The sequence below is a fragment of the Anser anser genome (assembly GCF_964211835.1).
Source record: "Anser anser genome assembly, chromosome: 7".
Taxonomy (NCBI): Eukaryota; Metazoa; Chordata; class Aves; order Anseriformes; family Anatidae; genus Anser; species Anser anser.
This window is the reverse complement of record NC_139727.1, coordinates 41,061,538-41,089,258: the sequence shown is the minus strand read 5'-3', so window position 1 is coordinate 41,089,258 and position 27,721 is coordinate 41,061,538. Positions and strand designations below refer to the sequence as shown.

General features: G+C 40.5%; 1 protein-coding gene across 8 annotated transcripts in view; it reads right to left on the bottom strand.

Annotated features, from left to right (window-relative positions):
* JAKMIP3 (Janus kinase and microtubule interacting protein 3) overlaps positions 1 to 27,721 on the bottom strand; it is a 93,791-nt gene that overhangs the window by 16,048 nt on the left and 50,022 nt on the right. For 2 of the 8 annotated variants that reach the window (XM_083843496.1, XM_083843495.1), the window contains exons 5-23: positions 24,246 to 24,461; positions 22,478 to 22,597; positions 21,368 to 21,514; positions 20,317 to 20,448; positions 19,807 to 19,842; positions 18,312 to 18,371; positions 17,137 to 17,265; positions 15,450 to 15,578; positions 13,663 to 13,746; positions 11,732 to 11,794; positions 11,266 to 11,364; positions 10,117 to 10,215; positions 9,968 to 10,027; positions 8,256 to 8,321; positions 7,699 to 7,767; positions 7,518 to 7,595; positions 4,627 to 4,830; positions 4,199 to 4,264; positions 1,081 to 2,293 (exon numbers count right to left, since the gene is read on the bottom strand). In XM_083843496.1, the coding sequence (XP_083699622.1) occupies positions 1,946 to 2,293; positions 4,199 to 4,264; positions 4,627 to 4,830; positions 7,518 to 7,595; positions 7,699 to 7,767; positions 8,256 to 8,321; positions 9,968 to 10,027; positions 10,117 to 10,215; positions 11,266 to 11,364; positions 11,732 to 11,794; positions 13,663 to 13,746; positions 15,450 to 15,578; positions 17,137 to 17,265; positions 18,312 to 18,371; positions 19,807 to 19,842; positions 20,317 to 20,448; positions 21,368 to 21,514; positions 22,478 to 22,597; positions 24,246 to 24,461 (2,205 nt within the window). In that variant the 3' untranslated portion in view covers positions 1,081 to 1,945. Of the gene's footprint in view, positions 1 to 1,080; positions 2,294 to 2,899; positions 2,942 to 4,198; positions 4,265 to 4,626; positions 4,831 to 7,517; positions 7,596 to 7,698; positions 7,768 to 8,255; positions 8,322 to 9,967; positions 10,028 to 10,116; positions 10,216 to 11,265; positions 11,365 to 11,731; positions 11,795 to 13,662; positions 13,747 to 15,449; positions 15,579 to 17,136; positions 17,266 to 18,311; positions 18,372 to 19,806; positions 19,843 to 20,316; positions 20,449 to 21,367; positions 21,515 to 22,477; positions 22,598 to 24,245; positions 24,462 to 27,721 lie in introns of all 8 variants that reach the window. The other 6 variants (XM_083843500.1, XM_083843499.1, XM_083843502.1 and 3 more) reach the window with 5 other exon arrangements.

Genomic DNA, 27,721 nt, shown 5'->3' with positions numbered 1-27,721 from the left:
GACACTGACAGACACAAAGGATTTGGACCCCTCTTGAAAGAACAACAGGACTGAGACGTACACATGCAGCTTTCTAAGAAGAGCGTGCATCATCAAACCTGACACTGAGCACAGATTATTTCCAGCAAGCACCACTAAAGACAAATAGTTTCTAATACGTCCTGTATGCATCCCTCCATACACAGACATTCTGCATCTGACTGATTTTAAAGGCAGAATCCCTCTCCAGAGCGGCATGGCAATAATATGCAGTCAAACAGGGTAAGGTCAGAGAGATATTCAAACTAAGACTCGATAGACATTCTGCTTAAAAAAGGTATTTGGAAAAAATCCCACCACCACCAAAAAAAAAAACACCAAAAAACAAACAAACAAACAAACAAAACCTGATGGGCTAAAGTACGAATAGACTATTCCTCCTTTGAAGCAGAAGCAAGTCCTACGAGCAGTATATATATATATATATGCTTAGCCTTACAGCACTCAATAAGAGGCAATGTCGCTCTCTGGAAAATGGACTGAAGTAGCTTCTGTTGAGCTGAGCGACTTCCAGCTCAGATGCCAAAAAAGACAGCTTCAGTAGTGCTAGGGTGACCCCGCTACTGTTCCCATCACGTTTACCAGGCAAGTAACTCATTACCAGCATAAGTTAGATAAAATGTAAGAGAAATGGTGAACTAGAAAGCTTTTCTGAATAATATTTGTCTCTTCAATCCAAAATGAACATTTTTATCTATTTCATTTAAAATTTGTATTTTTATAAAATAGTACGATTGCTTGATGCTCACACAAATTTGACAGCACATTTCATTACCTAAATAGCAACTTTTTGTTGAGTGATCAGTGATTTGAAAAAAATAAAGTTAGCATACTGAAATTCAATACCTAATTTACAGACTAAAGTAAAACAAATAAATAATATTTACATAAAGATCTTGGTCAACTCAAAATTTTCTCTGTGTTATCATCATAAATATTTTCATTTGAGTGAGACAGATGAATAGTATGCAGTTATGAAGAAAGTTATATAGCCTGTAGAATTACATAATAAATCAATTTTTATTAATCAATCCATCTTACCTGTCAGGAGCTCTTTGGTTTTGCTGTCTGCCTTATGCTTCTGAGGGACGGGCAGAGTTCTCCACCAACATCCTGTGCTGCTGGGGATTGTAGGAACAACGTAATCAGGGAAGTTCTTAGCATTCACCACCAAATCCAGATTTGTGCACTCAGGTTCAGTTCCCATTTGGCAAAGTATACTGCTTGGATTTCTTTTGGATTTTTCCTCCTTCACCTGTTTTTGTAGAAGATCCACTTTTCTTTTCCTGGCTCCTGAGCCCCTCCTTCTGGTATTCCTGCTCTGCAGCACTTGTGCTTCCTTTTGCGTTTTGTCACCTTCCACAGCTCAGACTGCTGGGACCAGGGATAACGTATTTCCAGGTTCACTCTTTTTCAAGTTGAGCTTTTTGCTGGGACAACGTTAAGCATTTTGTCATCATTCAGGAATGGCAAACTACAAATTATTGTGCCAGATTTCTCATTGTGCTGTGGGATGTGGCCTACTGAAAACTCTAAAACAATTACAACTTTAGTTCCTGAAGGGTTCAAATGGAGCTTCATGTTTTTCCCCTAATACTGGGCTTGTGGGATATTCAACAAATCATTGGACAGACCCTGTGTTATGACAAAATAACTTGGAACAAAACACGTTGTTTTCATTCACATTTATCTTTTGGTGAGTTATTCCTCTGGATCTCCTTCTAAAATCTTCTTTCAATACAGATTCTTAAATAACCATGAATCACAAATATAAATGACTGACATATAAAACAGGACACGGTCACTTCTACAGAGAAGCAATTTACTACCTGCTCAGCAGGGAACCAAATTATATTCAGTTTATCTGAATTAGTATTCTGCTCCTTACGTAAAGCTGAGAGTTATTTCAAGCAGCAGACAGGACTCCGTAGAAGAAGCCTGTAACTGTTAATAGAGGGAGGGTTTTTTTGGCTTTCTTCTTTGACAGCTTAGTTCCAGCTTTTGAAAATGCAGTCAGAGATTTCAGTGGTGCAGACTCCACCTGTGCAGAAATTTCCACATAGCCAAGACAGTTCATCTTTAGTCTAAAAGGGCCATAAAGATTAGTTCTGCCACCTCCAGTAGCAAAATATGAGATATATTGTGTGTTTTTTTTTTTTTTTTTCTGAAATCGCAATGTCTCTTTTTCTATCTTGGTAATCAATGCTGTCTTCCTGTTAGTAACCGTAGAACCAATTCCAGCTTCCTCAGTAGGCTGAAACAAGAAAAAATATATTAAAGCATGGATCAAAGGAAAGTATATCCAGTCAAAAATAACATGCACAAAAATCTGTAAGGGTTATATTTGTAAATATCTGTTTGAATTATACAGCTAATAAAAAAGGATTTGTATTGTACTCTGTCGACTTTCATGAGTTACAGGGACCCTTCCAACGCCATCCGTGACATGGCAATTTCTGCCACCGCTCCAAGCACAAATGTATGGGCATTTTTGCTCCTGCTTACATTAGAGAAAGAGTAATAAGTTAGGAGCCAAAAAAGAAACCCGACAGCAAGCAGGGGAGCAAACACAGGCTGAGCCTACACCCTGATTCCCTAGAAGCCTCCTTGCTTTGAAGCCTGCTGTGTTTTTCTCTCTCCTTGTCCTTTCTCTCAGAGGCAGGAAATTCTGTTTGACAAACTCTTAGCCTGCTGATACCCAGGCATCACATTATTTCAAAGGCTTCAGAGATTTCCATTTTCAGGTGATCTGGGGAGCCCAGGAGACCCCACGGGCTGTGATGAAGCAGCCTGAGGAGCACTGGGAAGGCTCTGTTGCGTTGTAAGAGGAAGGGACACCATGTGTAATCCAAGGGCTTACCTTCTGCATTTGGCCTGAAGGACTATGACCAAAGAATGAAAGCTAAAGAGAAAAATAAAAACAAAAACAAAAACTGAAAAGGGGAGGGAAGAAAGGAAAAAATGGAAGAGAAGAAAGAGAATAAGATTTTACAGTTTGTTTAGCTGAGAATAAGCGATGGTTACAGACAGAGTGCAACAAGTCATTCTGCTGAGAAGAAATATAAACTGTTAGGTGACTTCCGAGAGACGAGAGGCTCTGCTCCATCACTCAAGCAGACACCCCATGTCTGGCAGAGTGGTGAGAATCACATCCCCTACCCCAGAGAAGCCCAACCCAAATGCAGCCAAGCAGCCCAATGAAGACGGGGAGGAAAAACATTAGCTGAATTCTTCTGATACTTCAAAAAAGAGGCACTGCTAAGGTTTGAGCTTAGTTTTGGGCGAACGTTCAGCTCAACATCTATTGCACCTGAACAAGACGATTTCACACGAGGGTGATTTTAGGGTAGAATTCAGCAGTTATAGCTTGACCAGAGCAAAGCCTGATGGCATTAACCAGCCGGCTCTCTCCAGTGACAGTGACCGAAGTGGCTGCAGGTGAGCGGAGCAGAGGGACCATCCCCGCTCCCTTCCCAGAGATGTGGGCCATTGCATCTGCTTGTGCTGAAGGCGGGAGGGAGAAAAGGTCGATGGAGATCCCTCCACTAAACACACACATGACCACCTCAGCATGCCATTGCAGCAGCTCTGTCCTTCCACTTCCCCAGGTAGATGGACCCCCAAATCCTCGCCCAGTGCCATAAACTGCATAAAGTCCTCTGTTTAGGGCTTTACTGAAGGACAGTGGAAGAAAAGACTGATTTTAGGCTTTTAACCTTTCCTTCTCAGATGAACTACTTCAAATGCAAAATGTCTCCTTGAGCACTCTCACATAGCACGTTGTGTTAATAAAGTGGGGAATGAAAGAGCCGCAGAAGCCCACTTATTTTGTGACTGGTTTTGGCTTGTCTCTGAGCTAGCTGTTTTCATCCAAGACTGGACGTAGAACTGAAGCCTCCAGGGGAGGAAGGAACAGTCCTGCTTAGGGACACATGGGAAAGGCACCTCTGTGTGGGCTGGATGAGAACTTTGGACATTACAGCTGCCTGGCTGAATGTACAGTGGTGGGACTAGAAAGAATTACAGTAATAGGATGTACACAAATTATAAAAATAAATGTTATCACAACATCACTTTTTATGAGTTTTTTCTTAGCAAAGATGAAATGAAGATATGGACACATACACGTGTAACAGCTGCTTCATTTCAATTGCCTTACCTTTTCCTCTAACTCTTTTATTTGCCGTTTTTGGCCTTCAATTCTTTCTTCTAGTTCTTTAATTCTCTGTCAGATTTAAAATAGAAAAAAATATTTATTAACCAACCAAATACAGATGTACCCAGAAGATGTATTATTATTTTCAGAGATATGACTTGTATATACTGTTTCTAAAAAATGAATTTGTGTTTTAAGCTGTAGATGAGTCCTCAATTAATGAGCAGTCACGCACCATGTGTGACAAATCCATGACAATTACATGCCCTGGGACTTCAGGGACTTTCTAAGACAAATCGAAATCTGGCCCCAACACCAGACATTTCTGGTACAGCTCTATAAGGGAAGGGATGGAGCTCACAAGCTCATTGTGTTTCAACCTGGGGACAGTCCCATCCCGAATGTCACCCTGCCCTCGTGTGGGCCTGTACCTGCTGTGCGTGCTGAATGAGCTCCATCCTTTCACGCAGGATTTGGGCGTCCCTCTCCCGGAGCTCGCTCATGACCTGGCGCTTCCACTGCTCTACGGCGCTCTTCAGTTTCTCTTTCTCCTCTTCTGAAAGAAGTTCGGAAATTTTGGCTCCAGCTTCTTGCTGCAGGGCATCATAGAGCATGGCTTCTAATTCCAGAATTTGCTAATCAAAAACAATATAAGGCTGTCAGCTTAACCTCGTCTCTGGTTGGTTGAGGATTTTGTGAGGAACTGAAAATCCTATTGCAGTAAGACAACAGGAGAGGTGGAGGGTAGCGTACTGAGTCTCCTGCACAGGACAGCACAGAAAATAGTCCACAGGGTAAACACTTCATGCTACCTCTGTGCTGTAGGGCTCTGGTCCCATTCAAATCTGCCACTTAAAAAAAATACAAAACACCTACTAGCTGGGCTTTGTTCCCGCAGTCTGAGGCTGCAGCCCCAGTGCACGCTTAACTTTTACTGCACTGCGTTAGAAGATGTCTCTCACGCACACTGGTGGAGGTACCCTCCAGATTTAGTGAGAAATGTAAGAGTGTGGAAAATGGTTTGAAAATATTTCCCCAGAACCACAGCATCTTCCTAGGGCAGGTGACATTGCCAGGTAATATACTCTGCCTCAAAGTCCAAGATAAACGCTATTTCCTTCACACAAGGTTAACCAAGCTGAAATCTTTTTCAGGAAGTTTGACATAGAGCAAGAGACAAAGCAGAAGATGATGGCACCTTTGCACACTCTTTCCAAAGCCGGTGATGTCTTTCACCTCCGTGGCTTCAGGAGAACATGACAGCAACAGTATGGTCTGAACCATAGGCAGGCTGCCAGAGGTGTCTGTTGTGATAATTCAGCTCAATTCAAAATCAACACTTTTTTCCATCTGAGGTTGCTGTTGGTGTTTTCTTACTATGATTTAGCAGAGTCAGGACAGAAGAATACCATCATTTACAAGAATAATTAAGAATTACACATTATAGCAGGAGCTGCAGAAACTGATAATAGCTGAAAGTAACTGCAGTGTCTCTGCAGGGAAGATTGTGTCGGACATCACAAGAAGATTCTGCTCCACTTTTAAAAATAATAGCAGCATATTTGTTAACTGCAAATGCTGTAACAAAACCCCTCAGTTTGGAACATATTTTACTGTTGGTCCCTGCACCTCGATTACACCACCATTATACCTCTCTGACTATATGGAGTTGTAAAGAAAAAAGAAAGAGTCAGGTAATTCATTGCCTCCAAAGCAGTTGTTCCAGCAGTCTTTATGTAAGAGAAGTGTTTCGTGTAGCAAAATCCTCAGTCAGCAGCCAAGCAGAGTGAAAACCGTGCAAAAAGCTTAGCGGTTACAGCTGGTAATCTTGTTGGCTGTAGTTAGGGGGGAAGATTAGCAGCTTCTCATCTTGAGGAGCACAAAGGGAACATGGAAGTGAAACAAATTATACAAATCAAAATGGCTTTTGCCACTAGAATTTCAGGGAAGAACAAAGCTTTCTAGCTGCTTTCAGGCTGCATTTGTGCATGTGAGTAAAGCCCATTGCATTGCCCGAGGATGCCCACATGATGCATTTAAAGAATACGGGAAAATGCAAATCATCCTCAGCTAATTCTGCCTGTACTGAGACATAGTTCTTTACGGTTGTTCCTTCTCCACGAGGGGCAGAACTAAGGAGCAACAATTTTTCTTGGATCCTTCAGCAAATTCAGGATTCCAGAACTGACAGGACATGTAAAGTGAAAGAGTGACAGGCCATAAGCCACAGGGATGTCGTGTAATGCCGCAGTCTATAACCATGGCTTTGTGACTGAGCTTCTCTGCAGGCCCTGTTATATTATCAGGAGCTTCAAGCGATGCCATACGATTTTTCCCTACCCGTATTTATGGACTCAGGTGCTAACCACTGCCAGGGCTTAGTTCTGAAGATAAATCCCACAGTTTCAGCCCTTGGCTGCATCAAACACTCTCAGAAGCACTCAGGGCTGCAGGAGATGATCTCATGGTGGGACTAAGCCTGCAGGTATGGATGGCTTGTGTATTTTCCAGGGTTTCCGCTCTGCAAGGAATGGGCTCCAGGTAAAGCTAAGCATTTTGCAAAACCAGTCATAAAATCATCCCTAGAAGACCAGAAAGCATACTGAACAAAAGCTCTCCCAAATGATTTGACATCCAAATTGGCAATAGTTTTCCAAAAAACAAGCATAAAACCCCATTGCTTCTATGTCTTCCATTTAAAGGCATATTTTTAACAACACATTTTTAAAGATTTAAAGGAAATTGAAAGAATAAGCTAAATCTATATTAAAATGTATGCTTCTATGTCTTTCATGAGTATATGTTGTACTTTAACTGAAGGAAATAAAACAGCCGATGACTGAAGATATGGTTGAAATGGGTTAGGATCAGTTAATGTGCTCATTGAACCTGACCTAAAAGCTGAGTCATTTCAAACGTGCAGAATCACAAACTATCTCCAGATATTTTGCTAGCAGAAACCATAATCTAAGATCTAAGAAAAAGTCTAGGCTAGAATCTCTGTTTTGGAAGGTAAAAAGTCACTATAAACATTGTCATTAACCACAATCTCTGCTAAATTAAGATTTGTGTTTAACGAGTTTATATTTAGGTTCTAAACCTGGAAGGACCATGCAAATACAAGGAACTCAGTCGATAAGGAACTCGTTATTAGATCAGGGTATAGAGGATTTGTTTTAAATTCAGCCTGTGCAGTCTTTGGGTCACTCCACAGGCAGTACTGTCAAAAGCAGAGAGTTTTTCTACAGACAACAGACTACAGATGTTGTACGAGGTGGAGTAATCAAGATGGCACAAATCAGTCACGACTGTTTTTTCTCACCTTGTGAGCCTGGTCCAAGGACTGTTTCCTGAAGTCGAGCTCATCATCCAGGTAGCCCTTTTGCTTACTGAATAGCTCCTAGGACACAAGGAAGATCAAGTCAGTGCAACCACAGTGGCAGCAGTGTGATTGCTCTTCTTGTTGTCGTTCTCGCTGTTTCGTTCACATCAGCTTTTGATACCTTTTCGTTCTCAAGATCCAGCATCTTCTGCTGCAGTGCGGATTCGGTCACTTCTATCTGCTGTAGCCACTGTGCACACAAACAGAGAGCGGCAGGTAAAGGCCTGAACTGTGGCTGGTCGGTGTTTCAGTCAAACTAGCAGGAGGTAGCATGCTGCGTACTCGGCTTTCACTGTAACTTTAGGGTACGTCAGTACACACTTTAAAAATTCAGTTAAATTCACTAAGTAGAAAGGAAAAATCAACGATATTACTACACCTTTTCTTTTCTAGAAACTGGTGATAGATAAAAGCATTATTTCAAAGCCTAGCCATTTACCCTCTAACATAGTTTTTCTAATTAAATAAAAAATTAAAATAAACAGTCTGTCCATATTGCCTGAATGTTACCTTTATTCTTACAAAAAAATAGTGAAGGTGTAGTTCCACATAAGGAAACATGGCATTTTGTGAAAAAAAGTACTATTTACATCACCAGTGTCTTCAAGTAAGCTATTCTGAGAGGGTCAGATGCTTTTGTGATGTATGTTTACTGACCAGTGACGAAGTTGTTATTACCTTTTCAGCCAATGTGAGAACTGTCCTTGCTTGTATGACAACTACTTGCTCTTCATTGGTCAGATTCTGCACCAAAAGCAGAATATAATTACAACAAATCCCAGTGTCTTGCTATTAATCCACTACTTGGGCCACTGCTGTATTAAATAAATATGAAATTAAATATGTTCGAGGAACAATAAATTAAGGCAAATAAAATTAGTATTCTAATGCAACGTTGCTGTAAAAAAACTATTCTAGCTGTTAACGCTGAATTTTGCTCATACATATAGTTAATTCCTCTAAAATTCTGGCATTTAAAAAAAAAGATGCAGACTGTGGATCTTTTTTTTTTTTTTTTTTCCCCAACAAGGAATAAACACACACTTACACAAGGCAAAATCAAGCTTAGTGTGATGTGCTATTAAGAAAACAGATGCAAGCTTACGTTTCATTATATGCACAATAAGTTAATACACAAGCTTTACTTTGCAACAGTAATGATTTTGGAAAAATCATTTCTTAAGGTGTTAGTTTTTCAACTCATGTTTTTGTTCTCTGCTTTTTTTTGTTTGTGTGTGTGTTTGCTTGTTTGTTTCTAAATAGTGAAACTATTTCATCCCAGACCAGACGCCAGTAGCAGTGAATCCTTCCAGTCTGGGTTCAGATCCAGAGAACTGAGTCCACACCTCTAGTGTCAGACTCAGGAGGACGAGTCTGTCTCTGCTAGCTGTCATTGCCACTGTGGGTATCACAGAACTGTTTAAACTGAATAAGAAGGGTAACAATGGCAAACGGATTTAATGCACAAGGCTGGGAACAGTGAATACGCCACTTGGCAAGGATGGGAGAAGACATTTTCTGAGAACCCCTGAGCAAAACGTAAATAATTCTCTATTGCGTAAATGAAACTTTTTTTTTAAAAAAAAAAAGGAGGAAAAGAAAGAGAAAAGAAAATGTGAGAAAAGCTATCCCTTTTTCTGTTCCCATTTGTCTTCAAGTTGCCCATTTGGAGTGCTATTGCAGAACGCTTTGCATGGGACTAACCTGACATTCATAGTTCCATTGAAGGCCACGTTACTGCAGGCCCCAACAGATGAATGGGTGTTATCTTTCTGCAGATTACCAAGAGCATTCTTACTCACTGGTCCTTGAGTTTACATGTAATTATTTTATTATTTAAAATTATAGAAGAACAAAATTGTATGATATATATATATGTAAATACATAAGATGTGAGTGCACATAATTAATCACTTCGATTTGATAAAGGAGAAACACTTTCAAATTGCTTACTATTTGCTGCTTCTTTTCATGCTGCTATTGTAACTTTTTGTTTAATATCCTGGTTACTATCTGAGGTTTATGGTATTAGACAAAATTAAAACACACAGCTATTAAAATGCAAACGTAAAGCTATTGCAGAGTAAGCAAAAGAACAAACCACATGTAAACAGTGGATAGAAAAGAAAGAAAAAAAAGCAAACACCAAAATTTCAAAATATTTTCCAAATCATTGTCAATTTAAAAGCAATATTGTGATATCAAGATCTTGCATGGCACTGGTAGGAAGGCTACTAAAAAAATCTTTAAAAGCCAGAAAACATTAGCTTGTAGTTCAGTACTTTGATGACACTGAAGACAGCTTTTGCAATAACAAACAAGAAAGCTTTGCTACATTAATGTAAGGACAATATTTACCAAAGCATGCACAATATATTAAAGGAACATACACTTACGGCGTTATCCCCTAAAATGTCCAATTTTTTCATCAGATCTGCTACTACTATGTCCTAAAAAGAGAGCAATGGAAAACAAAGAGTCAGAACAGAGTGTCTGAAGTAATTTAGAGAAAGGAAAATATGAAATGAGAATCCCTTACTGTTACACCTTCTGCTTCACAGTAAACTTGGAGAGGGCTTTTCCCCTCCGTGAAAGGAATGTGATGAAAGTTGATAGCAGGCGATCTTCTTTCTCTCTCCTGAAATAACAATATTTGTCTGATTATCGTATTACTGTTATTATTATATGCAACAGTATTTTGAAATACTATTGTATCTCATAAATGTCAGCTTCACTAAGAACTTCATAAACATGATACCAAGAATGTCTACTCTAAATGAATACATTACAAAGCAATGCTATCACAGAGTGACTTTATTTCTTACACAGAGAGCACAAAACCCTTCCTCTGCAGCCTGTAGCTATTTACTCTAACAGTCAGGAACAAGAGCTGTTTCTCTGGGCAAACCAAGTGCTTTACTGATGGTACTTGGGGCTGCTGGGGAAGAGCAAGGGTAGACCTACACACTAACAGAGCTAACATTTTCCCACCGTGCTTCTTCACTGGGGACTGACCGTGACTGCCTACCTATTATTTTGACTACGTAACATATTTGAACACACACACACACACACACACATATATTTATATATATACACTTAGTTACACCCATATACTTAGTAAAAACTAGGTAGCATTTATATTTTTCAGGTAAGTGGCTGCTTTTTCTTCTTCTCTCTTTGGAGAATTTTGAAGACTGTTTCCAAGAGTTTAAAGATTCTGTTTATATAGTTAATTATATAGAAAACAGATGGCCAGACAGAGTAAATGGAGAAGTCTAGGCAATATGATGCCTTCTCTGCAAGTTTAGCAAGAGCTGGAATACAGCAATGACTTTTGGCAATGAAAATCTGTTTGTTGCTTTTTTTTTCTCCATGGATGTTCCATTCTGATTCCGTTTTTCCATGGATGTTCCATTCTAATTCTATTTCTTTGCATTTTCAGAACAGATTAAGTGTAGTAAAATGTGTATTTTTATCAGAATCCAATTTCTGGCTCTTAAAATAATTTATGTTATTCTTTCTTTTTCCTTTGTTAGCACTTTGTACCAAACCCTTTGGTCTCATTCAGTGCAATGCAGCTCTTTAGAATAACTTTGGAGGAGTTCCCAAAGCCACGGTGCTCCCCAGCCTCAGCTAGCACAGCCCAGAGCAGGTAGGCAGGACAGCATCTGCAACATGTGCTCACTTCAAGCTCTAGGATCCTGAACTCCAGGAGCTCATTTTGATCTTTAACATCCTGGACATCATGTTTTAAGCGAGCTTCCTCTGCTTCCATTTGTTTTATCTGTAAAATAAAGCAATATGTGTTAGCATGGTTTATGGAATTTCACTCGGGATCTGCCACGCATCCTCCATGCCTGGGAAACACCAGGGTCAGAGCGAGCAGCCCGCCCTCACCGCTGCATGCACAACGGGGACCCACGGCTCCAGTGCTGGGGTGGCACTGTCCTGACACAACCTTGCACCATGAAATCTTATGGGCTAGTAGGGAATGACAGAAACCCACTTTCTCTGCTGAATTTATAAGGATCTTGTTATCACATGTGAATTATTTCCAGTAGAGCTGTGTGATACAGATTAAAACAGTGCACCTTCTGCATTCCTTAAGAAACAATTATTATTTAAATAATACAAATTAAAGCACTGGACACCTTTTCTACGAGTTCTTGATTTCTTCTGTACAATGCTTGCTTCTCCTCAATCCACTTCATGTCCTTGAAAAACAAATGATCATTAAGTATAGGTGAAACTGGCAATATTTAGAACAAGCACAGTAGCAAGTATTTCATTAAATCACACATATATAGAAGAAGAACATTGCATATGAAATTGCAACTGGTATTTCCTATGATATGAAATCTCAAGTTTTCCATCTTATTTTAACAAAGTCCGTAGCGTGAAAATGGAATTTAAAAACTCTAGTGATTAAAACAACCTTTTCTATTAAAAAAATGTTTTTCATTAATAGGGATATTTCTAGCTATCCAGTTACTATTAAATTTCAGTTACACTGAATAAAAGTTACATATTTCTGAACGTCAGGGAAAATAACTAACAGCCTTTACTGTGCATTTCCTCCTCCTCTTAGGATGTTTAACAGCTTTCTAAGTTAACATCTCCTTTTGTTCTTCTTTTCAGAAAGCAAAATCTTATTGAGCTACAAGGAAAGCTCCATTCATAAAGAAAGCTTACTTTTACACATGCTAAATAAATATTTCATTAGAAATTAAACATTCTTTATTTTACCTTCCTGATTTTCTCCTCAGTATCAAAAATGCTGGTAGTCTGTGATGTTTTAAAATGAACCAACTTTTTGACAAACACAATTGGTCCCTCTCTTTAATGTAATGCTTTTTCAGTGGTTATATACATCTTCAGACTGACAATGGAACTGACCTGGTGTTCACTGGCTTAATTTTGAAGTGATGCATAATAAAATAACAGAGCAAGTAAGCTCGTGACAATTAGGGGATAGATGCAGATGCATTAATTGTTGCTTGTAGAGGCCCTGGATTAATTTCTTGCAGGAGAGCAAGTTGAGCTTACCTGCTTAGTTACTTTAAATGCTCATCTACCTATAAATCTATTTTGAAACAAAAATACTCATTTTAAAACATGTGCTCGTAACCTGCTTGATTAGTGTGGAATGCCTGTCTGTGTCTGTTGTTTTCTGCTCTTGGGTTGCAATATTTAACATTTCAGCCACTTTTACTCAAGCAGAACTTTTGCACTTCCCTGTCTTGAGTAAGTCTGGTCTGCAGTCACAACTGTCAGCTGGATGTCAGACCCTGTGCTGTAGGACTTCCAGCAATGACAAAGGGCATGGGAATTCAATTACGCTCTGGCCATGCAGAGAAGCTCTCAGTGTCCTGTAGATGTATTGTACTTATTTTGACTTCATAGCTATGTGTGTCTCTAAATTAGGCACTCCTTTATCATCTAATTTTTGCTTTCCCTTACTGTAATATTTGAGCTGCTCAGAATCTCTCACGCAGTTACTGTCCATCGTTACCTCCATCGAACAAAGTGAGGCATTAAGGCTGAGATCAGAAGTGCATATGGGTCATTAATGGTCGTTGATTTCAGTTGGAGTTAGCATGGAAACACTGATGAGGACTCAGGGCTTTGGGGACCAATATTTGAGATACTAAAGTATGTAAATACAGAGAGTGGGGTTTTCAGAAGCCTTTGCATGCTAGGCTCTCGTTGAAACCAACTAGACCACAGATATTAAGAGATGTCTTTCCAATTACCTAACACAGCTACTGAAACAGTACTCAGCAGGTTACATTAATGCCTCCGAAATAAGGAATGCAGTGTCAGTGGGGGTTTTGCAGGCTAGGTCACTACACAACACATTGACAGAGACTGTAATTGCTTCCCTGGCACTTGCGTTTTGCAGTCAGCAATGAGACAGTTATTGAAAAGTAGCATCAAGGTTATTCCACACATACATAAACACTGAAGTGTCATCAGCATCTTCAGTACCATGGACATTTCTAGACCCCCGGCCAGCCCCAGCACTTTGGCTGCACCCAGAACAAGACTGAAGAGAGGACCCGTGTTTGGCTGCGTGCATTACCTGACCCTGCTCAGCGAGGGCCTTTTCTAGGTCTTCTATCTGAGCCTGAGATCTGTGTATTTCTGCTTGGAGCTGCTCACGTGTCTGTAGGATATGAGGGAAAAGAAAATAAGTAAATAAAACTTTAACTAAAACCCAAAAGCTAACACACATGCAGAGAATACTTAAAACATAAATAATTCTAACAAATGATTTTTGAAGTTCTATGGCAGAACAAATTTGCAGCTAAGGACATAATTAGTCATCAGTCGCAGAAAGAGGTCTGTAAAATGGGATAATAATTTAAAGATTTAAAATCAAGATAAACAGCACCCTAGCAGGTAGATGTTAGGATAGCAAAAAATAAATGGCTTCTTTCAGCTGATTATGATGGTCAGCAGTTAGTAAACTCCCTTATTCTAGAACAGGGTGTATAAAAAAGTCAGCGTAATGCAAAGATTCATTTCTCCATGAAAACAAATGAAAAGTATTATGTCGGGATTCTGGACACACCTGCGTCTTTTACATTTTTGCTGTGTTAAATAGCTCAGAACAGACCCTACATATGTAATGGCACAAACTGATGAACTGCATTGACCCGTGTACATTTAGTACCCTATCTTTTGATCTTACTGTATTGTACGTAATTTCAATCATGCTTGTAGCTTCATGTTTACTTAAATAGCCAATGCCTTCCTACATGTTTGCTGGAGAAAAAAAAGGAATTATCATTAGCTGTTTTATTCATCAAGTATGGTTTTACAGAAGATTTACTTTTCTCAAACCATTTATCTGCTCTTTTTCTTGTTCTTTACAATGCAAATGATGTTATTTGTTTGCACTACCTGCATTGTACCCTTTTTGTCTTACTATAGAAAAAGTAAAATCAAGACACTTCGGAGGTTAGCGATATCTTGTTTCATTTTTACACACGTAATTGCTTGATTGTACAGTGCTGCCGTGCCACAGCTCCTGGGTCCTTCCATCTGAGGGACTGGGCTAGATGGAATATGGGTATCTCCCAGCATTGTCATAACTACACAAAGTATTTCTGGACAATGCCTGCACACAATAGATTTAGAGCCAAACTAAGATTTTGCAGTTGCACGTCTCTTAAGACTTCAGAGTGCTAGCTTACAATAGAATTTGTCCCTTTATTCACTATATTCACCCTTACATTCTTTGTCCCAGGCAATTATGTGCCACACTAAGTTCTTGTAATGTACAATGTGTTCATAACAAACATAACATTTTGTACCTCATAATAAAATGACACATTATATGGATGGAACCACATGGGCTGTTTGACACAGACAGGCAGGCAGAACAGCAACACTTTGCAAATTAATTAAGAAAATTAATCTCTCTCAACTGTAAGCCTTTTAAACATTCTTTGAACAATCACGATCTGACAAAATCCACAGGAATTAAATACCAGGCGTTATGTATTTAAGGCCGTCCACGCTAAATTTTTATAGAAAGAGAGCTTAATTTTAAGGATTTCCCATTAAAATTGTCTGAATTTGTCTTAATCTGATCAGGGTGAAAAGACTAGAAGATATTAACTGTGGTTTCTTCAGAGAGGCAGCAGGTGCCCACGGCGGGCAGGACACGCCGGCTGGCAGTGGGAGCACACCGCCCGCTGGCAGCCTGCACGGCCGAACCCACCCGCCCTGCACTCACGGCTGGCGACGTGCTGGATGGGCTGGCTGGCGCCACTTCGGTCTGAAAACAACCTGAGCAGGTAAAATTAGAAAGCTGCATACAATTACAATCCTTTATTTGCATGTAGTATAAGCCATTTAGACCTTAACTTCTCGTTCTGCATCCAATGTTCCTCCGACCTGTTCTTGCAATAAGGCGTATGCTCGTTGCAGAGCCTGGTACTCCATCGTCAGCTGCCGAAACCGCAGTTCTGTCTCTTCCTTGGCCATACCCTGGAAGTGTTAAAAACATTTATTTATTGCACCAGTTCCTTTTTTTTTTTTTTTTCCTGCAATGAGAGTGTTAAAACAAACAAAAAACCAACCAACCAAAACCACCAACAGAGTGGATTGTTTGCTTTCTCTAAAAAGTTCTGAAATTATTACTTTTAAAATGCAATTTGGGAAGAGAATCTTGTTCATGTGCTCTCAAAATATTACTCTTCCATCCATTAAACATCTCTTGCGTACACTTACTTCAAGAAAACGTAATATATTAAAAAAAAAAATAATCCCCTTGCCTGGTAAAGATAAAAACTTGCCAACCACGTAACCTACTAACAACTGAATCACCTTTATTGTACCAGGCAAAGTCACCACATTTAAAGGTCAAATGACAACTTTCTTGAAACAACAAAAGGTTTCCAACCTGGAGAATAAGCCAAGCCTGACATCTCACTCAATTATTAAAACACTAATCTAGAGTTAATGCTTGTAGAAAAGGTGACATCAACATGAAGAGCACCCTTCATCTTCTTTACTGTCCTTACAATATCCAGCAGTGGATGCTTTCATGCCAGGTTGACTGGAATATGTCATTCAACATGAAATAAAATTATACTGCTGGCTGCATGCATAAACTTCTTACCATCTGAACTGGGGAAAAAATGTCAACAGAGAAATGAAAAATAAATAGACTCATACATAGGAAAGTATATTCAGAATTCCTGCAGTGCATGCAGTGCAGCACATACCTGGTAACCAGTCATGTATTTTTTATGATAGAGATATAAATTCTTTAGGTTCCCTTTTATAACAGATCTAATTACAACCCATGAAATAGACAAAATGGCAGATCAAAAATTGCAGCCATCATAGCACAAAATGGCTGCATGTCATTATTAAGAAGTTTTTGTTTATTACAAGACTCTTGTTAAACCTAGGAATATGTAAGAGGGCAGTGATCTGACATACGCTCAGCAGTGCATTTGTAGGGAAACCCTGGAAAAAAATGGAAATAATCCCTTTTATTTGTATTGCCTCTGCACAGTCTGCATTCAGAGCCTCCAGAAAAGTCACGACCTCAATATGCTTGCAAGGAGACAGCTTTTCCTCTAGACATTGCTGTTTTATTTGACTGCTTACTTCTCACTCAAGGAATACAAGCACTATCACTTATGGCTGTGCTCTGTGCCAAGGTCACAACAACAAACAGAAGAACCTGAACCCAGAGTACACATGCACAGCCCTGCAGCAAATCTCAGTGTGGATAGAGGGTTCCCAGGGTCACCCAGCTTCTCAGTCTTGTTGGACCTCTAACCCATACACCCATTCTAAATCCAACACTATTAGGATATAATATTTCCAGCTTGGCTAAAAGTTGTGAAGTTACCAAAGGCTCGAGGCAGAGAAATATCAACCATCATGCACAGCATTAAATTCAGCACCAAATTGTAATTTTCCAGTCAGAGTTGACCAAATGGAACAGCCCAGGAGTTTCATTCCAAAGCAATAGCAGGGTTTAAAACCACACATAAGTAGTTAAACATCACCGCTTAGTTTTGATGAATACCTCTTCCAAGTCATCTTCAGGAGTGCACGGCGTCTGATCTGTTCGGTCAGTTTGATATGAGATGGAGGAACCATCAGACTCCAAGGAAGCTTCTTCATCATAGCCGAAAAACGTCTCCACAACCGGCTTCTGGCCAGAGACAAGGTGTAAGTGCAGCCCTCCCGTGCTGTACATCCTGCAGCACAGTCAGCTGAAACCGTCCCACAACTCCTGCGGCGACGGCCGTGAGCTTGAAAACATCTCTAAACTCTGTGCCAAACGTTTCAACGTTTTTAAACATTTGAAAGTCAAAGATGACATTACAAACAGCTTTTTGAAGAGATTTTTTAGTTAATGACTTGCACCACCATTTCTAGATTTTGGCTTTTTGTGTTAATTTGCACTGGATAATATTTTCAGGAGACAAAACCTAGCTCTCCTTCAAAAGCCCGGTTCCTGTCTGCAGGCATCAGCATGTGCCCAGCCCCTCGGCATTGCCTGGCGCTTGTTTGCTCCACAATAGAGCGAAGGAGTTGATCTCGCATCAATCCCAACTCATTAGCTGTAGGTTCAGTAGCTCCACCACAGACTTAATTCTTCAGAGGCAGAGTACAATGTGCCCTCAGGCCCCTGGCATTATACCCTACAAGGCTGATATTTACATTAGCATTCCGCCAAGCATTCACTATCTAACATTTTCTCTGTGCTCTAACCGTCCAGTAGCTGCTGCCTGTAACCAGCAGTTCTTGCACAGTACTAAACTCCATAATGAATTATTTACAACCTACAAGTATTTTCAGACAATGCCATTGAGAGGTCACTTTCAGATGTGTTAATTCATAATATCTGTCTCGTCACACAGTGCCCTGGGAGGGCAGCAACCCGCACCGATGGGCAATGCGGGCGCAAGGCACCACATCCGGGTGAAATACCCCTACCAGATTTTTTCTGAGTTATCACAGTACTCTGTCTACGAGTGTCCTTAAACCACTTGATCCAAATTTAAGCTCAGCACCTCAAAGTTTCTGAAGTTGTATCTAACTTTGTGTAGTGTACAGTGGGGGTCATTGCCCCATGCCACAGATCCTGTTTCTACACCCCAAAGGCCAGAGAGGAGCACGTTTCATCTTGCTCTCAGAAAATAGCATATCTGTCCATCAGCATGTCACAAAACAAGCTTTTTAAAATTTTTTTACCTTAGGAATTCTTGTCATTTTTTTTCTTTGCTTCCTATACCTTAACAGCTTATCACGTTCCTGAAAGAATCAGATACACACATCAGCTGTTTGCAGAGAGCCGAGCTGTTTTCAGAGAGATATCATTTATATTAATCATATCAGAATTAGTAGGCAATCAAAGAACAGTAATGTCAGTGCTGGCCACTGCCTCTAAATAAAATAACATTTTCAGCAGTCAGGAGTTAATTTTACTCCAACATCTTCCCAGTTCGCAGTATAGAAGCAGCAATTGCTTTTCATATTCATAAAAATCAAAATAGCAAAAAAACCCCTTATTATACTCAGCACAGCACACTGACAGCTTAGGTCTCATTTCAGAGCTGCTCCATGAACAAATATGTGCATTCGGGTCCATGCTACAGCTCCTCTCTGGTGGATGGGCTTTTTGCCCAGGGGCAAGAAGCTAAGACCAACACCTGGCTTTGGCTGTACTCCAGCTGTACTGCCACCTGGGGCAAGCATACATGCAATTGGCCCAAACTACACAAAAGTCTGAGACTGCTAGAAATAAACACTTTCAGAAACCAACAAAAATAAAAATAAACCAACCTCGTCTGAATTCTTTAAGGATCTGCAGGTTCTCAGTGACTTGGAAAAAGGGTTTGAGCATTTATTGCTGCCTGACATCTTTTCTATTTGGTGAAAGTTATGACTCTCTTCATAGAGTGATATTAGTTTTAACAGTAACAAAAATAATTCTTTATTCTGGATTGCAAATATAGGCAAGCTGCAGAATGAAAAACCAGTAAACTCCTAAAAGGAAAACTCCCTTAATCTCCCATCTCAACCATTTTTTGGTACCACTCATGATGGTACTATGGGGCATTGATAATGTGCCCCTCCCACCAGCCCAATGGCAAATACTAGTGTAATCATCAGGTAGATAACTAGATGGGAGATAATCAAACACTTTTTTGCTTTACTTGACAACATAAGCTTTGCTGCATGCTTGGCAATGAAGAACAAAACAGTACATGTTTTTCAGTACATTTTAGAGTTGCTAAACTTCACAAAATCTTTGCCAACTATAGCAAAGGAATGAGATGAGCAAGAGCACTGACTGAGAAGATGCAAGTGTGGGTAAGACAAAGCTAGCGATAATCAGACTAAAAAATGCAACTCCAACATGACAGAGCTGTCCCAGAGAGGAGGGACAATTGCTGCCAACTGTCAGGACATGCCGGCCATGCCGACTTTTGCCCCTGCAGATATCCTAGTGACAGAAGGAAGCTTCCTCTCTCAAGAGAGCTTTGCCCTCTGCTATCACTATTTCTCTGGTGAACACCTTCTGCTGATAGTGCCTTTTATAACATCTACTTTGAGAAAGACACTGAGTTCCCTTGCTGTCCAAATAGAGAAGAAAGTGACAATAAAAAATGTTATACGGTGTGTGCTTTTAATAAGCAACAGCTAAAGTATACAAAGATGAGGATGAAGTTAGCTCCATACCTACCATGACACTCTTCACATAGCCAGCTGTCTCCAGGGTCTGATTAAAAAAAAAAAAAAAAGAAACGATGTCAATAAGTGAAAAAAAAAATCTTGAGGAGAACTGAGTGCATGTTAGCAAAGAAGCAAAAAGACGAAACAAAACACAGCACTGCACAATATCCCCTTCTTACGTAGTGACTACCTTTAGGCCTGGTGTTGTCTCTGGCTAAAGGAGCTCCGACACCTTGTTCTGCTGGTGCAAGATCTGGTCACTAGCATATCTACTGGAGGTGCTGCAATGGCTCAGTCATGCAAGCGCAATGTAGGTTGAAAGGATTTTTCCAGGTACAATACCGCAGATAACCCAGATTCAGTTCAATTACTTTAATCATAGCAATGTCTGCCATACTGCCACTGATGTTAGCTCTGCCAGCTGGTTTACAATACCCGAGGTACACCCTCAGTTAGGCTTCCTTTTCTTTTGCTATGACCTTAGTCAACCTCAGGCAAGTCCAGCAACGTTATACCGTACCTTGGAGAGTTCATCAATGATATTTTGCTGTTCAATAACCTGTAGTCTCAGAACATCAACTTCTCTCTCTTCCTGGCTGTGATCAAGGTCATTTAAAGAGCTCGGTCTCCTTATTGTTCCAGCTCTTTGCCTCTGAAAGAAATCCATATGGCAAAAAAATGAAATGATCAGCAGGCTTTGCCAAAGAACAGTACACAACCTATGCCTTTCACAGCTAGAAGTGCACCTAATCTACTGGGTGTTCTAGCGGCTGTCCTGCTCCCTGTTTTGCTGAGCGATAGTCTCAGATCGCATACGTGTGTTTGTTCTGGCTCCTCAGCTTCTGCCGCGGGGAGCTGGCAGTGGCCGGGAAGGACGGCAGGCACACGGGGCCATCGCACGCTGCCTGCCAGCCTGCCAAAGGCTGGCTCAGCTACGCCTGTCCCTCAGTTCTGCCCAGAGCCTGACGGCTTTCTCTTGCTGGAGACGGAATTGAAAGAGCTGGGATCAGCATCACTACTTTCTGGGTTGCTCACCAGCTTTCATCTGCAGCAGTCCCAGAACTGCAGCACCCCGTGAGACGACGAGGGGCTGCGGTCACCTCACCAAGTGCTGGCATCCACACAGTGTCAGCACTGCTTAGCACCAGCTGCCGGCCACTAACAATACTGAATTTAAAACCAAGAGGGAAGAGAATCACAGGTGCAGATTTCCTAAGGATTATGAGGTGATTACTGTACAAAAGTCAAAGTTGATGTGAGGTAGTTTGTGCTCACGTTATAATTTAGCAATCAGTGATTGAGCAGCAATCTGATCAAAACATGCAAAGCTTGCATAAATGCCTTTCTTCAGAACTATTGGTTTCTAGTGTTAAATAAAACATACTATATGTCATAAAACAAGTTCAAGCCACAAACCACTCAGAACATAATAGCAAACAACGGAAAGGAGAAAAGGTTCCTGTCAAACTTTCAAGTGTGTGGTAATGTCTGACTTCTTCAGCCCCGTGAGTCCTAGATTATATGTTATATTGTATATTATGTGAGCTTACAATTACAGCCCAGTCACTTACCATTGCTATGTTTTCTTGTGTTACAAATTTTAATTTATTTTCCATTCGACGCAAAGCATGTGACAACTCTTCATTTTTCCTACTAAGGCGTTTATTTTTGTCCAAGATGGGCTTATACTGACTTTCAGCTTCTCTGAGACGTTTTAACTGAAAAATTAAGAGAGAATTAACACCTCAGGAGCTGTTCTTTCTTTTTCTTTATTTCTTTTTCTTTTTGTAAATCAAATATATTAATCATTTGCTTTAGCTATCATAATAGCAGTACTTTCTCTTAACGCAAAGCAGAATTGATCAGGAAACTCTTGGTATAGTCCTGTAGTATAGCAGATTGTTCCTTCCTCATCAGATATACAACCTGCTGAACAAATATACCACGTAGGGAATGTATTTATTAAAATAATAATAATAATTCTTGCCAATGTCATCTTCAAAATTCATTGTTTTATAGGCAAACATGAATGTGATGTGGTGTACCACCAAATACCGAACATAAGGAGGAGCTAGTTATTCCCATGTATATTCCCAGCATTTCTCTCGTTTAATATTCACGCTAAGAGCAGTGTGAATCACAGCCCTGACCTGCTAGTCTAACACTCTCCTCAAGTCAAGTGGATCTGGGGTTTTCCCATGTGCTACTTTCTGGCTCAGTTCCACAAAGGGCATGCTGTGCTTAGCAGGACAAACGCCATCCAGCATTTGAAGAGCATTCTTCCTGACTCCTGGTACAGCTTTGTGTTTCAGTCAGGTGAGGGGTCAAGCATAGCCTAATTACACTAAGTTTCACCAGTGGCATCCTCCTCCATTCACCAATTTCTCTTTTTCAGCCACATCAATCTTTTGCAGGTGGGACACCCAACATTCACCTAGGAACAGGTTTGATAAGGTCCTTCATGCTGCTTGACTGATTGGGCTGCTCAGGGAAATACCGTGAACTGATAACACAAAATTGTTGAATTTTCCTGCATCCCATATGCACAGGGTCCTGCAGATGTCCTGCAACAATTTCTGGATAGCAAAGGTGAAAATAGCTTGATGTTGGCACTGGTGAGACCCTGCCATATCGATGTCTTCACAAGCAGTAACTGCAGTGCATTCATCACTGAGACTCACCAGCTCGTTTCTTTCCTCCGACAGCAGCGCATTGCGATCCTCCAGCTTCCTGATGATTGCACTCAGCTCGGCAATTTTAAGTTGGAAACGCCGGGCATCCTTTTCATCCAACTGCTGTTCCTAAAACAAAGATCAACTGCAAATAACTGTTCATAAGTGTACATGGAATATCAACATGTTTCAAAACTCAAACTTTTTTTTTTTTTAAATTTTGAATCCAGACATTTCAAAACTATTTTATGGAAGAGTGTGCCTATGCCTTAGTGGAACTGATCACTGAAAGCTGCAAGATGAGACCAATGGAAAGTTAAGAGTGAAAATGTAACAAAGTATGCAAATGCAGAAGTATGTATATGTAAATACAAAGTCACAAATGCTAAACTTGGAAATATAAAAGAAAATATCAAAAATCAAGGCAATGTTTCCAATGTATGCCACTGTTGAACTGAGTGTTTCAGACATATCACCCACTCTGAGGACTTTGTTATAAGAAAATGATATTAAAAGTACTGACGTACAAATGGGGAAAATCCATGCAATTATACCATTGCATAAGCTCTTCTTCCATAAAGCTGTGGCCCTTATTTGGTTCTAAAGGGTCACTTGTAAAGCAAATGGGGTAGCAGTTTATCTGAGTGAAAATGCTTAAAGCAAATTATAAATGAATAGAAATATAGGCAGACATGTTCTCATTCAGAATCAGAGAGAAGTTATATATATTTACAAGTGTGACAGACTATTTTTTTTCCTAGTACTTATTTTTTTGCTTTAGTACTTATTCTGATGTTTGGCAGAAGTTGAGCACAAATCAAAACAAGCAAATTAGTGTCCATAGTCCCGGTGGCAGGTTCGGGAGGTCTAGGATTCCTCATTCAACAGGTGCAGGAGAGGCTTGGAATAAAGAATAAAATAGATTGCTTTGCTCATGTATAAATATTTACACTTCTACTGAGAAAATTAAGGCTGTTGCAAAAGAAATCTTGATGAGAATCAGCAATGAAGAAAATCTGCATACGTTAGACATATGAGGTCAGTTAACTGAATTTTCTAATATTAGCAAATTAAGGCAGAAGCAAAAAGGTGCCATTGTAATATTAAAAAAGCTATTGTGAAAGGGCAACTAAAATTTAATGTTTAGGATATTGCATTGTAGAAAAGAAACAGGAGAGAATAAGTTAACAGGTATTTAATTTACTTTCTGGTGCACTGAAAGCGAGAGCACGTAGCAGCATGAAAACACGAGCTAACGGAGGTGTTCCAGGAGGACAGCAGGACTTCCTAAGTGTTCATGCACTGGTTACCTTCACCCGTTTCCTTTTGTAAACTGGCCTTGTACATCTGCTTACAAAATACATTGATAGCAGTTCCAAAAGCTAGCACACATACATTACTTGGTTAGAAAAGCATTTGCATCATTTGTTGGCAAAAATTGTGTCAAAGTGTCAAACTAAGGCAGGTGGTAGAAGTATGATACAGTAAGAAAGAGTAGAAAGAAAAGAAAATTTTCACCCTGGTAAGAAAAACAAACAAAGGAAACCAGAAAACAAAACAACGAAAAAGCAAAAGCTCTCCCATAATTTGGTTCAATTTTATATCTTAAAGATTTGGCTAATGAACAAGAGCGAGAAATTAATGCCTCTCCATTTCCCCTGAATTACTATGGGAAAGCTGTTGCTCAAAGGTGCACTCATCAAGATTCTGTCCTTTTGTGTCATTTTGTCATTCTGTTTGTTCGTTTGTTTAGGTGAAACCACGTGAAAGTGCTTACGGGGCTTCCTGAATGATCTGAAGCGTCTCCTGCACCACTTGCATAAGGAAGTTCCCGCTTGGGGCTGCTCAGATGCCGATCAGACTCTTTGATCTGGGAAAGTTGTTCATCTAAAGCCTCCTTTTGGAGCTGCAGTCTCTGAGCATGCCCGGCTTGAACCCCTAACTCTCTTTCCAGCACGTAGACTGCTCTGTCTTTAAATTTAATCTCCTCCATCTATAAGGAGAACAGAACACAATCACACACACGTGCAGCATCTTGACAACAACATAGCATCTTACTGACCCCAAACACAGCCACAGTACAGTTTCACAGAGCCAACACCCCTCAACATGTAAAAAACAAAACATCCTCTTGAAAAGATAACAGCAATGAATATTTGAAAGTGAACATACACATTGAATTGCTTCACTAACTCAGGAATATTATTCATACCAAGATGTGTCCAACCACTTTTGAAGGCCATCAGATTAAACCATCCCTTTTTAGCAGTTCTTCATTAAAATGATTAGGAGATAACCCACATTCTCAGTACCATTTCAAAATTCTTTCTTAACTCAAATGAACAACAAAAAAATGCAAAATAATAAACAATAAACAATTCATATCCCAATATGGATTAACCTAGTCAAAGATTTTAACAATTTTGATGCATTTTGATTGAAAATTGGGTTTAATAAGTAACTTTAAAAGAAAGGCAGTTAAAACCTGGACATCTTTTTAATTCTTAAAATATAGAAAGGATGTGAAATTTTTTGATTTTCTTTCCAAAAGTCTCCCATCTGAGTAATTTGCTTGATTGTCTCCTTTCCGTGAAAGGTTTTGCTTTTGCCTAATAAGCATTATGCAAAATCATTAAATGCTTAAATGGCGAATGTCCAGCTATCTGTTCTCTGCTGTAAGTCTCTTCTGTTCTGTTTGTCTCTATGGTGGTAGCTGAGTTCAGAGAACTGTGCTCACTGCTGTTGGAGGAGCTACACTGAGTTTGCAGATGCTCCAGGAATACTTTCTGAGGGACAGAGCGTTTGGATTTTTTGTGAATGCTGATGTGACAGTTGGAGCCTTCCCTTTTACAGAGCTGAGCCAAATCCATCCATGTGCTGCGAGCTACCTGCACCAGAGAGGCCTTGCACTGCAGGGTGGGTGCACTGCACGCGTTATTTGCTTGCACCAGGATCAGACCCTGAAGTCTTTTAGAGTTCAAACAAGGGTGGCCTATGCCCTGTCTAATATAGAAAAATTATTGAGCACAGCCTGAAATATTTGTCTGCAATGAAGCACAGTACTGCAACATAGTCTCAGGCTCGTTCCAGCTGGATTGCGTTCCTATACATTATACATGAATATAAAGTATTAATTACACTGACACACCGCTGGGTTGCCAAATGTGCTTACAGAGAATGGTTCTGTGGGAGAAAGAGATCATACACATCTCCTAAGACATTCAATGATGCTTTTCAGACACCATATATGCATATTATACACATTAGATTTTGGGCAGGTTTTGAGACTTTACCATTAAATTTCAGTGGACAGTTCTTAAAATGTAGCCTGCTCAAAATAAGAACATTTTGCCTTGTGAGAACTGCATTTGATACATTCATCTCTTTTTGATAGCTTTGTCTGTAAACCTGCAAAAAATGGCATAGCATATTAAAAGATCACTCAGAGGACCTTCTTCTTAAATACTGCAAAAATGCCCGCCCAGGGAAAAAGCAAGTGGTGTCTGCTCATGCTCTTCCAGCAATGGCACCGGGGAACTGCTCCGTGAGGTGGATTTCGGGTGGCGGGGCAGGTTCCTGCTCACAGCTGTGAGACAAATGAGGCAGGGGAGGACGCGCCAGGCTGGGGAGCAGCGTCCCCCCGTCGCGTGGCGTGGGACCCCCGTGCAGGCTCCGGAGGGGCCGCGGGCGGTGCACCGCCACCGGTTGCCTGCGCTCCGCCATGCACGGTGGGAGCACGCCACGCCTGCAGCTCAGGTCTCAGGCGAGAGCTGCGCTGCTTCCCGAGGCTTCGTGCCGCACAGGCAGCCCTGCCTTCCCCAGCTGCTCGGGGGGGCTGGAGAAATACCAAGGTACAAATGAGAGTGCCCTCTTGCTTTGTCCGAGGTGAAAAGCCAGCTCCTTGACGCTTGCTTTGCCAAAAGATGGGGTAGGACAATACATAAACACTACATGGAATCTTAATTCACAGTTATGAAAATTTTAGATTCTCTTCACAAAATGCAGCAAATCAAAAGAATTTTGGGTGCCATTTTATTAAGGGTGCTTTTAATAATTTCCATTAAGCCAATGGTCTACTAACTTTGAATCAAACAGAGACATCTGCTGTGGTCCTTCTACTAAATATATAACCAAGTAGAAATCTAAATGGATCTATAAACACAAAGGTAACACTTTGTCAAATTATGATGATGATTATTATTATTAATAGGAAGAATATTGGTTAGTTAGCTCCTATTTTTATGAAAGCAAAGACATGGTACAACATAGGCAACACTTTAAATTAAGAAGAACAAAGAAAGTGCAGAAAATGCAAAAGATTTTGTAACAAGGTATTTCACTGGTGGCTTATCTTCTGGAAAGATAAACTAAACAGTCTTGATGAACAACTAAGGAAACATCAGTATTCACATTCCCTTCGTATAATTAAATTCATATTCATGAAATACGTATAACAATTGGCCATCTCACTATTAAATACTATCATAGAAACGTTATAGAAATAATACTAATTGAAAGAAGCATTTCACCAGAAAATATTACTTAGCACATTTCTTCACGTCATTGCTAACATTAAGAAAACGTTAAGACAGGAGAGGACCGAACTCACGGGGAGAGGTGCCAGCCTCCCGGCGCGTGCCCCCCCCGGCTGCTGCACCCGCCCGCTTCATCGCGCCCCGGGAGCAGCGTTGGTCCCGGCCGTGCCTCCTCCTTCCCCACCTTTTGTCTGGCGGCTCAGACAGCAGGAGCACTCACCAGACAGTGGCAGCGCACACATGTGAGCACAGCACCCAATCACCTGGAAAGATGCCTTGCTGCGTGCCACGGATATTCCCTCTTCAGTTTTAGCGGGCCGCCTTGACTTGGAATGAATATTTATGCAGGAGTGCTAATTAATATCCAGCCTGCGAGCACAGCGGATATCAATTATGCAAACCTAATCCCATGCAAACTTAAATTTGTTATTCCCTCCTTGTGCTATCTAGCGCAATTCCCAGCACAGCGTCGCGTTTTGCTGTTCTTAAGCCTTATGGCTCTTTTAAAATGTATTGTTTCCACGACGATTGTAAAATCCATGTGTAGGTTTCCCTGGCTGGGAAATTTCTCCTTGTGATGTTCTTGGGCCTTTGCAAATCCCGCAGACGCCACCGGGAGCGTGGCCGCACGCCGCAGGAATCTGCCTTTGAAGCTACTGGCGCGTGGTGGAAAAAAGCCAGTCACTCGTAGAGAGGGGTTTTAAATGCAAACGAGAAA